The sequence below is a fragment of the Teleopsis dalmanni genome, chromosome 1 (genome assembly GCF_002237135.1).
Source record: "Teleopsis dalmanni isolate 2A chromosome 1, ASM223713v2, whole genome shotgun sequence".
In the NCBI taxonomy this organism is placed as follows: domain Eukaryota; kingdom Metazoa; phylum Arthropoda; class Insecta; order Diptera; family Diopsidae; genus Teleopsis; species Teleopsis dalmanni.
The window spans coordinates 183,993,493-184,006,051 of record NC_051846.1 but is presented as its reverse complement, the minus strand read 5'-3'; the positions used below and the strand labels follow the sequence as shown (position 1 = coordinate 184,006,051).

The following is a 12,559-nucleotide window of genomic DNA, read 5'->3' as shown; positions in this document are numbered from 1 at the left end:
AAAACTGTTCCAACAAGACAATGTACCGTCCACAAGTGGTTGACTACCATGGGCAAATTGAACATACTCTACTTCGAATTGCTTCCGTTTTCACAGTATACCTGGCGTATACTTCAAAGATTACTACCTATAGCAGACCTTAAAAAAATGCAATTTGTAACAAATTTGTTCCGAAGAAAATATCATCGCCAAAATGGAGACATATTTTAAAACCATATTTTAATGATGTATCAATCTACAACAGAAGGATAACAGAATAAAGGACGCTAGAATGATTGTATAGTCTTTTAGTAGACTACAGTGGTCATTTTCTTTTGTAAGCACACATATGAAACAACAACCATGCTGGCTTACATAGTCCAATTTTTTTAAAACTGCTTAATAAGCAGCTCACATCACATGGTTGCCAAGACTAATAATTAGTCTATTGTGAACGCTTTTTGGACCCAAAAACGAGAGGTTGGAAGCCTTATAAATATAGCTAGATGCAGAAAGCAATACGCAAAAACTGTTAAAAATTTGTAATTGTGTTTATTAAAAGCTAATCAAACCATATAATATTATGCTATGCTATTATGTTATAATTATTATTATGTTATAATTAATCAATATAGTATCACCAACATTCGAAATCGAATTGGCAAATAAAAAAGAAGAAGAACACTTTTTGGAGTACGCACAAAATTTCCATCAAAAGCAGTGCTTATTTTATGTTATTCTTTTGCAACATTCTTACAAAAAAATAGGCCTAATGTTAAATAATTTCGAATATTGCCAAAAAGTTGTTTTATTGGTTATCTTACAGACTCGTCAGCCAATGTGTTATGGTCCGTTTTATATAATATACCCGTAAAAACAATGAAATAGTCTATTCAAATATTTTACACTGCGAATATTTAAAGAAAGTTTTTAATTTTCTCCTTAGTCCTTTTTAGGGATTATGAGAATTTATATTCTAGAAAAAATAAGTTGAAATATTTAACACATTTCGGGCAATATAACATAGATGTACCGCTAAATGTGTATATTAAAGATAATATTTATATTGAAGTAGAATATTTATGAATGCAATTATTCCACACTAACAAAAATGCAACTGCAAGATTACTGCAGCAAAACAGAAAATAGATAAGGAATTACATCTAAATTGAAACAACGAATAATGGGAACGATTTACAAGGACAAACCACAAGTGATGGTTCCATGCTCTACAATTCTGAGAAGTGTAAAAAGTGCTGTGGAAAAATTGTAATTATTTTTTAAAGAAATAAGCGTGGAAAGATATTAATTTTCCAACTTAACGTTAGTTATTTTTCACCATTGTAAGCATTTGAAGTTGTGGTTGTGAATTAGTGAAATAAATTCAATTCTTCCCTTTCTCTAATAAAATTTATACGCGTTGCTAAGATAAATGCTAGCTACTTTAGTACTTCAGTACTGAGGGGGATTGATATAATGGCATTCTCAGTGCAATCATTATTTGTGTATAATTTAATAAAATCATGAAATGGAATCCCTCTTAAGCATAAGTTATACATACACATACCTCTTGAAATGCATTCCATTTTCTTATATAAATTTGCTAAACAAACAGATAATGCCAATATTTTCACTCAAGAACAATTTCATTTTTAAATTAATAAAATTACAATTTTAGTAAAATCAAAATAGAAAATAATTAAATTAATGTTTATACAATCCGGCTGGGTCTATTTTTGGTTTAGACCTTTCTACATAACCAGAAAGTAGTATCTTTAACAAGGCGATAGCACGACCAGGATTTAAACTCTTTGGGCAAGTATTGGTGCAGTTATAAATAGTGTGACAGCGATAAATACTGAAAGCATCTCTTAAACGATCCAAACGTTCTGCAGTCGCTTCATCACGCGAATCAATCACCCAACGATATGCTTGTAGGAGAACAGCAGGTCCAAGATATTTGTCACCAGTCCACCAATAGGACGGGCAAGCAGTCTGACAGCACGCACATAATATACACTCGTAAAGGCCATCCAGAAGAGCGCGGTCATCTACATGCTGCAATAATTGTTTACGTTCTTTTATTTCGGCCTGCTCGTTCTTACGTTGCAACCACGGTTGTATGGAACGGTATTGATAATAAAAATGGCTTAAGTCTGGTACAAGATCACGTATAACATACATATGAGGTAAAGGATAAATTTTGATTGGTTTGGTAGTACGTTCGATTTTTGTAACGCAGGAAAGTGTATTAATACCACCAATATTCATAGCACACGAGCCGCAAATTCCCTCGCGGCACGAGCGGCGAAATGATAACGTTTGATCCATTTCATTTTTGATCTTAATTAGAGCATCTAACATCATTGGACCGCATTGACTTAAATCAATTGTATAATTCTGCATGGAAGGTTTATCACCTGGTTTCCATCTGTAAATTTGAAACTGTTTCATTATTGAAGTTTTTGTAACTTTTGCAGGTGGTGCTTTTTTTCCACCGCCAGCTGGAGCTTTTCCACCGCCTGCTGGAGGTTTTGCAGCACCTTTTGCAGGAGGCTTTCCACCAGCGCCGGCAGCAGGTGGTTTTCCGCCACCAGCAGGAGGTTTTCCACCACCAGCAGGAGGTTTTGCAGCGCCAGCAGGAGGTTTTCCGCCATCAGCAGGTTTACCTCCACCAGCGGGAGGTTTTCCACCGCCTGCTGGTGGTGGCGTTTTAGCGGGTGGGGTAGCCAAATCACGTGTTGGTAATAGTTGCCCTCCAGCTTTATATGATTTTCGATTAGCTTTTTGAGCTGCAGATATTGGTGACTGTTTTGGACTTGATAATTCTTTCTTCGCAATTTTTACAGAAGCATCCCCTATTGCTTTATCAAAGGGGAAAGTACCTAAAGAAAATTTTTGGTTTTCAAAGTTTTGTGTTCCTTGTTCAGTGGCTTCTTTAAAATCAATAGCTTGTGGTTCAGCAGAAAAAGTTGCATTTCCAGCACTAACGTCTAATGAAGTTTGATGTGCATCTGTGTTAAACAAGCTATGTTCATACACAGTTACGCTTATGCTTAACGGAGTTTCCAACATATTTTCAGAACTTTTTTCAACTAATTCAGTTGTAACAGATGGATCATTGACCTTTGCAGACATCGATAAAGTGTATGGATAAGAAAATTCATTATATGTAACTGCACCTCTCTCAATCTCTTCAGTAGACAAGAATAAAGTAGATTGATCAACTTGTACGTTTTCCATAGTTAAATCTTTTCCAAATTTGTCATTAGACATCGATAAAGTGGATGCTGGAATAACTTGTATTCTTTCTTTCAAATTAGAAACATCGGTAGTTCCAAACTCTGATCCTTCTACGATTTTTATTTCTGATATTAAACGTGCATGACCTGAAGGAACTTGAACTGTAACCATCGCATCTTCTGTTAAAAAAAAACTAATTAATTTGAATCCAATTTTTTTTTTTTACATTACCTGAATCAGTGTTATCTTTCATCTGTTTCTCATTTTCCACTAAATCTACACCAAAACAAGTCGATTTTTAACAGCATTAATAAAAGTAAAAAAAAAAACAAATAGCAAATAGGTAGAAATTATCTAATATACCTTCAATATTATTATTTAGCTTAGGGAATTGATCTAGTGTGTTAGTAGAATCGCCTTCCAAAGATTTTTCAGCATTTGAAACTTTTAATTCATTTAACATATTTTTTGCAACCTCAACAGAGATAAATTTAGGTATAGGATCAAACGCCCCGTCACTAGTTGGTTGAAACTCTATAAAAAAGCGCATTGTTAATATATCAATGGCTTCATATCACTTAGGCAATGAAAGCAGGCTAATACAATATGTTCTATTCTAAAATCAGTGGCCTATAGTAAACATTTGAAAATACCTGTATTTTCCTGTGGTTCGCTTTCATAATTCTTCATTAACGATTTATTCAAAGTTGTATCAAGTACATATTGATTTGTAGGCATGGAACCTGGCACTACAGCCAATTCTGACTTATGCACCAATGTAGAGACTCTTTTTTCAGGGTTTTTTACATTTACTCCTGCTTGCCGAGTTTGCGTGACTTTGTCGTCAATCTTGCTCTTCGAGCTAGCACACCTAATACAGAACCGATCTAATGGTAATTAAGAAAATACGTTTTTTAAAGGTTTAATAGGCTTTTTATACAACAATATGAATATGCATTAATACCGAATCCAAGGTTTTGTACTTCATAATCTTTCTTCACACCAAAAGAACGAATGCATTTACAGATTGCATTTCTGCAACAGCGACCAATACTGGCCATCTTAAATATTTATTGTTAAATATTTATTCTTTGAATTTAGTATAAATGTTCATTAAATGTTAAAGCGAAATAAACACAATTTTTTCTAAGCAAATTTTAAATAGTGAATTATTTTATATTTTCTTGTAAAAGAAAATTTGATTAATCTTAGATTTGAAATTTTACTTCAAATTACAAAAGGCAATGAATACATAATCGATTTCGGATATTTAAATTTGAAATAATTGTAAAGTAGTTGTAAATTATTAGAATTGAAATACTCACGTACTATATCATGTGATATCATAATCATTTACATTATATCATGTAAACTTTTACTATTAATATACTATAGATAACTCACTATTAAAAAAGTCCAACAGTTTACTATTCATTTCTTTGCATATATCAATGTGCCTCCTACTGATTTATAGCTCGGTCTTATTGAAGTGGCTAGTTTGCTTTACCACAACCGACTTTAGAATTAAACTCTTATTTCTCTCTATTCTGCACAAACTTTCTTCTATCCCATGTATTCGTCTTATGACAGTTTTATGTTTTAGGCTTTATAGGTCCCACGAATTATAGCAACCATCAAAAAAAAAAGTTTTATAATTTTTGGTTGGTTGGTTGCAGTAGCACCTCAGAAGATAACTTTCCAATGACCTCAATTAGCGATTTCTAGCGTTTTGCTATCACATTCCCAGCAGCAACCTTAAGATAGAAAAAGACACACTAAATCCATTCCATCGAATTTAGATAATTTAATAAGTCTTTTATCCTTACCGATTAAAACCGAAGAAGACAATTTGCAAAAAAGTATTTCACTAAAAACCTATTTCTTCTAAACGCTATAGCCAGACATTCACAGCGAAAATGTTTAATTGATTATTTTCCACGTAAATTATCAGAACTTCTGCAATTAGTATTAAAAGGAATGTTCAGTTTCTCTGCATGGGTTCTACACGGTATTCACACGGTCCCATTTGATGAGTTTTCCAGATCTAATCTTGTTAACCATGTTAACTGGAAAGTTACACATAACTTAAGTATTTTCCATTTTATATTGGAAAAGTAGAAAGAAAGTAGAAATTAGAAAGTAGAGTTAAGTGTGTCTCTAAGGAATGTCTAGGGAAACATAAACCGGTACCTCTAGGAATACTTTTAGGAAAGCATCAAGGCGGACTAAACCGTTTGCTTTCTCATCGTTTTCACAATTTTTAAAAAGGTTTTTTTTTTCAATATATATCATATTACCAACATACGCCATGCTATGCATATGTTATTAATATGATATATATAAGCTATGTATAGGTCGCTCCTTCAGGATGTGTAGGTCGAGATCGCTTCTTCGAAAATTTTTTACTATGTTAATAATGTCTCTCGTTTCTAGGTACATAAGAGACGGTTCCTCTCAATTTATATAAATATGAATGAAATATAAAAAAATTATAAAATACTTTTGTTATTGTTTATTATTTCTATTTTATACTCAGCGAAAAAATATTTATACATGAGAAAATGATTCGGCATTTTGTGTTCTTATTCGATGGGAATTTTGAGAAAGAAATAATAATTTCAAAGACACTGCTCTTTCAGCATCAATCCTTCATCAGTCGGCAGTTTTAGCATTATCTTGAATAAATGCTAGTGTATGTATTTTTTTTGGATTTTTTTTATTGACATCCGTGGTAGATTTCTGTTGAGCAGTAGATTTCTGTTGAGTAGGCGATTGCTCAGTCTTGTGAGCAGGTACAGGTAATGGTGTCCAGCCACCATTTGGTCCAAATGATTTTGTCTTCTTGTTTTGATTTACTTTTGCTGTATTTTCAACAGCTAGCTGCAAGGCTGACTTCATTTGTAATTCTTTTATTGATACTGGTGTTTTGCTTTCTGTTTCCTTCGCGGGATCATTGACTATTTTTACTGATTTCACTTCTTGTTTTGTAGTAGAAGTTAATTCCGATCCGTCATTTTTATTTAATTTCCTTGTTGTACTGCTTAATCTATCTGAAGCCTTCTTTTCAGGATCAATACTTCCATATGAGGCTTTTATGGGATTGTTTTGATTTTTTGAAGATAATTGGTTTTTTGGCTCCATTAAGGACTTTGCTTTATTTGGGGCAAATAATGATCTAGACCGCCTGAAGTTTATATCAGATTCTGGCATTGATTTAATTAAAGTTTTAGCCTTGCTGACATCTTCAGATGAAGGATCTGTAGGTGCTTGCTTAATATGAGTTGATATCTTAGTAGATCCCGATTTCCCGAATTCTGGTGTACTCGACAAACCAGGAACATGTATTTTCACTTTAGCTTTTCTGTCTGAAGCTTCCTGTTTTTCGAAATGTAAGGCTTTAGCTGTTTTAGCTAATTGCGAAGTAGCTGTTGGAGTACGGTATGGTGAAAAGTCCTCTTCACGACGTGGTACTCGTGGAGAACTTTCAGCTTTTTCAATTGCAGTCAATCGTTTCTGTGCTTTTATCATTTCTTTTGTTTTTATAGATAAAGCGGTAGAAGCAGACATAGTTTTTGAGTCTATATCTGATTTATCTGCCGACTTTGAAACATTTTTAGTATTTTGGTTTTCCGTTTTTCTTCTACGCACTTCTGTAGAAGTTTTAGTAGGTTTTGGAACTTCAGAGCGCCCGAAAGAAGTTACGGAGTTTTTAAACTGTACGTTTCTATTCAAAGCTAATTTTGATGCTTCCCAGTTAACATGACTATCAGCGTTTCTTCTATTTATATTAGCAGAAGATTTCGTTTGATTAATTTTCGACTCATCAGACTTTATAAAGGAAGTTTTGGAACCTTTGTAAATTGTTTTATTGCTAGTTCCAGAGTTGGTCAAATCAGTGGAAATCGGCTTTTCATTTTTTTTTGTTTGCAATTCTTTAGAAGATTTTCTTTGGTCAACATTTTGAATTTCAGGGTTTTTAGGCATTACTTTGTTTTTAGAAACTAACTTAGTTGGAAATTTATTATTATTATGCTTAGATGCTTTATGACTCCATAAAGCATCGGTTTCGGAAACTTTATAAGGTATTTTACCAGCCGAAGCTGTTTTCGAATTGTCACTGTGAATTGGCAGTTCAATCTTTTTATCATTTCGTAGTTTTGTAGAAGATTTAATGTCCTTATGCTGTGTATTGGTCTTTGATGATAATTTGGAAGTGCTCTTTGAAATAGGCAGTTTTGTAAAAGAAGCTTTCATTTGATTATACTTTGAAACTACTGACCTGACTATTGAAGATGTAGAAGCTTTAGGTGTTATTTTATTCAAAGATCTGGATTTAGATTTTTCATGGACGTTTAGTTTATCAACCTTTTCTTCATTTGCTTTGGGGTAAACAAATTTCATTTCATTATGCTTTATATCTAGAGGACTCACTTTGATAGATGAAACTTTGATTTGTTTCTCTAATGATGAGTTATTTAAAACTGGTTCACTCTTCAACAGAACAGGGGAATGGCCCTCCTTACTTAAATTATTTTCTGTGCTCATTTTGCTTTCAGATACCTCCTGGTGAGAAACAGACGGAATCCTCGAATGTTCGGGCAATGCATCGGTTCTAGATTTAGAGCAGGTTTCAGTATGTAAAATTGCATCAATTTCCATTAAAATTTGGTTTGCAGTTCTTTTAAACTCTTCTATCTCTTTAGTTTCCTTATCACGGTCTTCGATATCTTGATTCGATTGGATTATTAGTTGCGATCCTTTCAAATTCTCTTTTTCCGACAGAAAGGAGTTAGTGTTGACTTCTTCATTTTTTACAGGCAAGGTAGAAGCTGCTACTTCTAATGGTTTTTTTGTAGGAAGAGTTTCTGCGGGTTTGGGTAGTACAGATTCAGCATACTTCATTCTTGAAGGATCAACTAGTTTTGTTTCTTTAGATGAAAATGAGGTAGTTTTAGAATGATTTGTTGGCGGAGAACTTGAGTTTTCTGTATTGCCAGAGTCCAGTTCCGAAACAAGCTGTGATGTAGACACAACATATTTTTTCAATTTTTCTTCTATGTTATTAGATGTATTGGTAGAAACATTTGTTTTTGAGGAGATCGGATTCACTACCGCTGGTCGCTTTATACTTAAGAAGTCCTTTGAACTGTCTGATTTTGATGTCACATTTTCATTTTTCACTTTGATTTGATTTTGATTAAAGTTTTCATTAGTTTTCCACGGAGTTCTGCTTAACAAACTATCTCGACAAATTGCTTTGTCACAAGTAGATACTTTTATAGGATTTTCAATACCCAGTTTGTCATTTAAATGAGTTAGAGATTTTTTTAATGAAGAAGTTTCCTTAGAAGCCACAGACGACGTGTTGTTTATCTGAATTTTTTTTTCAGCTGAAGGTTCGGAATTCTGCGATGTACCTGACATAACCTTCTTTGAAAAAAACTGAAAACATTTATCTACAATTTCTTCAGTCACAGTTTTAGTGTTCTTTTTGCTGTCAATATACTTATTCGTGTTTTGGATTGGTGCAGTAAGCTTAGGAACTAAAGACATTTTCAATTTTTTATCCGCGATAGATTGCCCTTCACCTTGGGAAGAAGTGTTTCCTTTTACAGATGGTTTCACTGTCTTCTCTAGTGGGTTTGAAATACTAGTTGACAAATTCTCTTCCTTTTCAATTGGTTTTGAAGGTGTAGTATCACATAAGGGCTGCAATTTTTCTTTTGTTGATGTCTGCATTTTTATTTGGATTTCACTATGCGTCTTCAAATTTGTTTTCGATTTAACAAGATCTAAACTTGTTCGAAGATCTTTGACTTTCATGCTTACCGATTTCTCTATGTATTTAATAGGATTATATGTTGGTGTCTCTGGTCTTTGGATTACTTCCTCTGGAGTCTTAGATTTATGTCTATTTGTTCGTGGAATAAATTTAAACCATTTAAATTCATGTTGCACCTTTGTATCACTTTTATTTTCAAATGTTTTATTTGGTTTAGCTTGAATTTGCATTTTAGAAGTACTAACTGGCTTTGGTTGTAACTTATGATGGTTTCTTTCTGTATTCCTATTTCTATCAACTTCCCTTGCTTCGTCAAGTTTTCGTGACGTACTTTGAGCATTTGTCAATAACAGTTCTTTCCTTACCCTCGGTATTTCAGTGTTTTTTTGCGTGAGTAGTTCAGCTGTTTTCTGGCTTTTAGAATTTTCAGTAGTGTTTTTTTTTTGATTAGTATCCAAAGTTGAAGTCACTGAATTCCCTTTCAATGATGAAGAGTCAGATCTACTTTTTAAACTTATGTCAGTTGATTTTACTTGAATACTGCTAGGTGCTTCCATAATTTGAATAATATTATCCGGATTTTCCATTTGATTCTCATTCAAAGTAGGATTTTTCTTTTGATTAGTATCCAAAGTTGGAGTCACTGAATTCCCTTTCAATGATGAAGAGTCAGGTCTACTTTTTAAACTTATGCCAGTTGATTTTACTTGAAGACTGCTAGGTGCTTCCATTATTTGAACAATATTATCCGGATTTTCTATTTTATTCTCATTCAAAGTAGAAATTTCTGGTTTTATGGGATTCATTTTTAATGCCGCATACTTAGGCGTACTTTCTAAACCTATTTCAGTTGTACTGGCTGTTTGACTTTGTAGTGCACCTATAATTTGAATTATATCATCTGGGTTTTCCATCTGATCTGCAACCAAAGACGAAATTACTGGCTTCATAGTACTCATTTTTAATATGGGAGTGTTAGATGCATTGTTTAAACTTATATCCATCGTATTGTGTGGTTGAATTGTTAGTGGTTGCATAATTTGAATAATGTCATCAGGATTCTCCATCTGATCCTTACGAAAAGTTGGAATTACTGGTCTAATAGGATTTATGTCTAATATCGGAAAACAAGGCACATTCTTTAAACTTGTAACAGTTGTATGGACAGGTTGTTTGGTCGGTGCCTCCATAATTTGAATAATATCATCTGGATTTTCCATCTTATCAGTGCCTAAAGCTGGAATTACTGGTCTTACAGCATTATCTTTTAACATTGTAGAATTTGAAGTATCTATTAAATTTGTATCGATAGTGTTAGATAATAATTTTTTCGGCACTGCCAGGAATTTGACTTTTGATCCCGAAGAGGGCTTAGGCGCACCCTTTGAGCATCCACTTTTTGATCCACTTTTTGATTCACTTTTTGATCCACTTTTTGATCCACTTTTACTATCACCTGGATCTACCATGGAACCTTCTTTCATTGGAATTCTGCATTTATTTCCACCATCTTTTGCTTTATTGGTTTTATTTCCACATTCAAGTCCTAAAAGCTTTACACACGGATCTTCCATGCATTTTTTGCTTTCTGGTCGCTTATTTGCTTTTGTTTTTCCACATGTGTTAGGTTTCTTATCAGCAGCAGAAGGCTCAGCATTGACTAATCTACCAGTGCTCATTGGTATTTTACATTTTGTACCTTCCACTGACTTTTTATCACCTTCGGCTTCTTTTTCACAGCTTGATGAAGTTTCCTTTTTTGGTCCACAGTCTGATTTCTTGGATTCTGTTTTTTTTTCACAGCTTGATGAAGTTTCCTTCTTTGGTGCACAGGCTGATTTTGTTGGAGCTTCCTTCTTTGATGCACAAGCTGACTTTTTGTCAGAGCTTTGTGGAGTTTTCTTCTTTGGTGCACAGCCTGATTTTTTTTCGGAGCTTGATGCAGTTTTCTTCTTTGGTGCACAGCCTTCCTTCTTTGTTGAACTGGTTGGTTTCTTGGATTCTTGTGTAATTTCACAGCTTATTGGAGGTGTCTTCGTAGATACACAGGCTGGTTTTTTATCGAAGCATATTGAAGATTTTTTTTCGGAGCTTGGTGGAGTTTCCTTTTTGGATGCACAGTCTGATTTTGTTGGAGTTTCCTTCTTTGATGCACAGGCTGATTTTGTTGGAGTGTCCTTCTTTGATGCACAGGCTGATTTTTTTTCAGAGCTTGATGCAGTTTTCTTCTTTGGTGCACAGCCTGCTTTTTTTTCGGAGCTTGGTGGAGTTTCCTTCTTTGATGCACAGGTTGATTTCTTGGATTCTGTTTTTGATGGAGTTGCCTTCTTTGATGCACAGGCTGATTTTGTTGGAGTGTCCTTCTTTGATGCACAGGCTGATTTTTTTTCAGAGCTTGATGCAGTTTTCTTCTTTGGTGCACAGCCTGCTTTTTTTTCAGAGCTTGGTGGAGTTTCCTTCTTTGATGCACAGGATGATTTTTTGGATTCTGGTTTCTTTTCACAGCTTGATGTGCTTTTTGAACCCGTGCTCGTCGGGGGTTTGCATGGGTCAGACGGTACTTTTGATGACCATGTCACAATCGATTGTGCTAAGCGGCATGGTTCTGTAGGTACAATAAGTGTATCTTCACATGTTGATTTGCTAACTGGTGGTTTTGGAACAAACTTAGGGCACTTATTACCTTTTTCATGCGGTCCTATATTAGTGGTATTTACTGAAGAAATGTTTACATCAGGTGGTTTCTTTGGAGGTGAAGAACCAGATTTGTCTGCTCCGGCTGCCATACTCATAGGCGGTAAAGAGTTTTGCATTTTAGCTGTCGCTTCTAACATACTCTCTGAATATGTATCCATAGAAGAAATATGGTGTTGTATATCTACTGCTAGTATCAAACTTTTTGTTACTATTTTATTTTGACACACAGGTAAGAAGCTCTGCTTAATAGTTGTCGCTTCTAATGCACTCTGTGAAGATGTTTCCATAGGAGAAGCAGGGTTTTGTACATTAACTATCGGTGTTAAATTGTTTGGTATTGGTTGAGTTTGAGATGTAGCCTCAGAATTATTTGCTACCACTACAATGGTATTTGTACATGCACTACCTACCTGTGTTCCTTCATTAATACTTTTGTTTGTGCCTGTTTCAGATGGATTTCTAGGCGGCAAGGTGTCTGTACCAAGCTTTGCCATCCCCAACTTGGACGGAGGTGAATGTCCAATTTTTAATCCTAACGCTGGTTGCGCTACTGCACCTCGTACATCATATATATCGGATTGTATTGGTGTATAACGTCTGATTTGCTGTGCTGAGACATCATTAGAGCTCATAGGATTTGTTGGATTTGTAGAGTTCGTACCAATAGCATTTGATTGTAATCCATTTGTAAACCTATTGACAATTTCTGTTCTCGAAGATATTGCAGCAAGTCGTTTTGTTAAGAGACTTCTTAAAATGCGACTGCTTCGAAGAATAGCAGCCATACTTCGCAGGAAATTTGGAATGGATTATAATTTTATCATAATAAGATTTAGTAAATATATTTGCGAAAGACTA

The 12,559-nt window shown here is 34.3% G+C and overlaps 2 protein-coding genes across 5 annotated transcripts; both read right to left on the bottom strand.

The window, feature by feature from the left end:
* Positions 1-1,629: 1,629 nt before the first annotated feature.
* LOC119670637 lies at positions 1,630-4,391 on the bottom strand. Its single transcript, XM_038080975.1, has 5 exons — positions 4,187-4,391; positions 3,876-4,109; positions 3,586-3,756; positions 3,454-3,498; positions 1,630-3,401 (listed from the first exon to the last, which is right to left on the bottom strand). The coding sequence occupies exons 1-5, from the start codon at positions 4,281-4,283 to the stop codon at positions 1,684-1,686; spliced, it is 2,265 nt and encodes a 754-aa protein (XP_037936903.1). The 5' UTR covers positions 4,284-4,391; the 3' UTR covers positions 1,630-1,683.
* Positions 4,392-5,719: 1,328 nt separating this feature from the next.
* LOC119670635 (microtubule-associated protein futsch-like) lies at positions 5,720-12,559 on the bottom strand. Of its 4 annotated transcripts, none has more exons than XM_038080974.1 (2): positions 11,137-12,559; positions 5,720-10,812 (listed from the first exon to the last, which is right to left on the bottom strand). In XM_038080974.1, the coding sequence occupies exons 1-2, from the start codon at positions 12,484-12,486 to the stop codon at positions 5,875-5,877; spliced, it is 6,288 nt and encodes a 2,095-aa protein (XP_037936902.1). In that variant the 5' UTR covers positions 12,487-12,559; the 3' UTR covers positions 5,720-5,874. The 4 variants fall into 4 exon arrangements, with proteins under 4 accessions (XP_037936902.1, XP_037936899.1, XP_037936901.1 ...); XM_038080971.1 differs by having other exon boundaries at positions 5,720-11,167; positions 11,300-12,559; XM_038080973.1 differs by having other exon boundaries at positions 5,720-11,167; positions 11,387-12,559.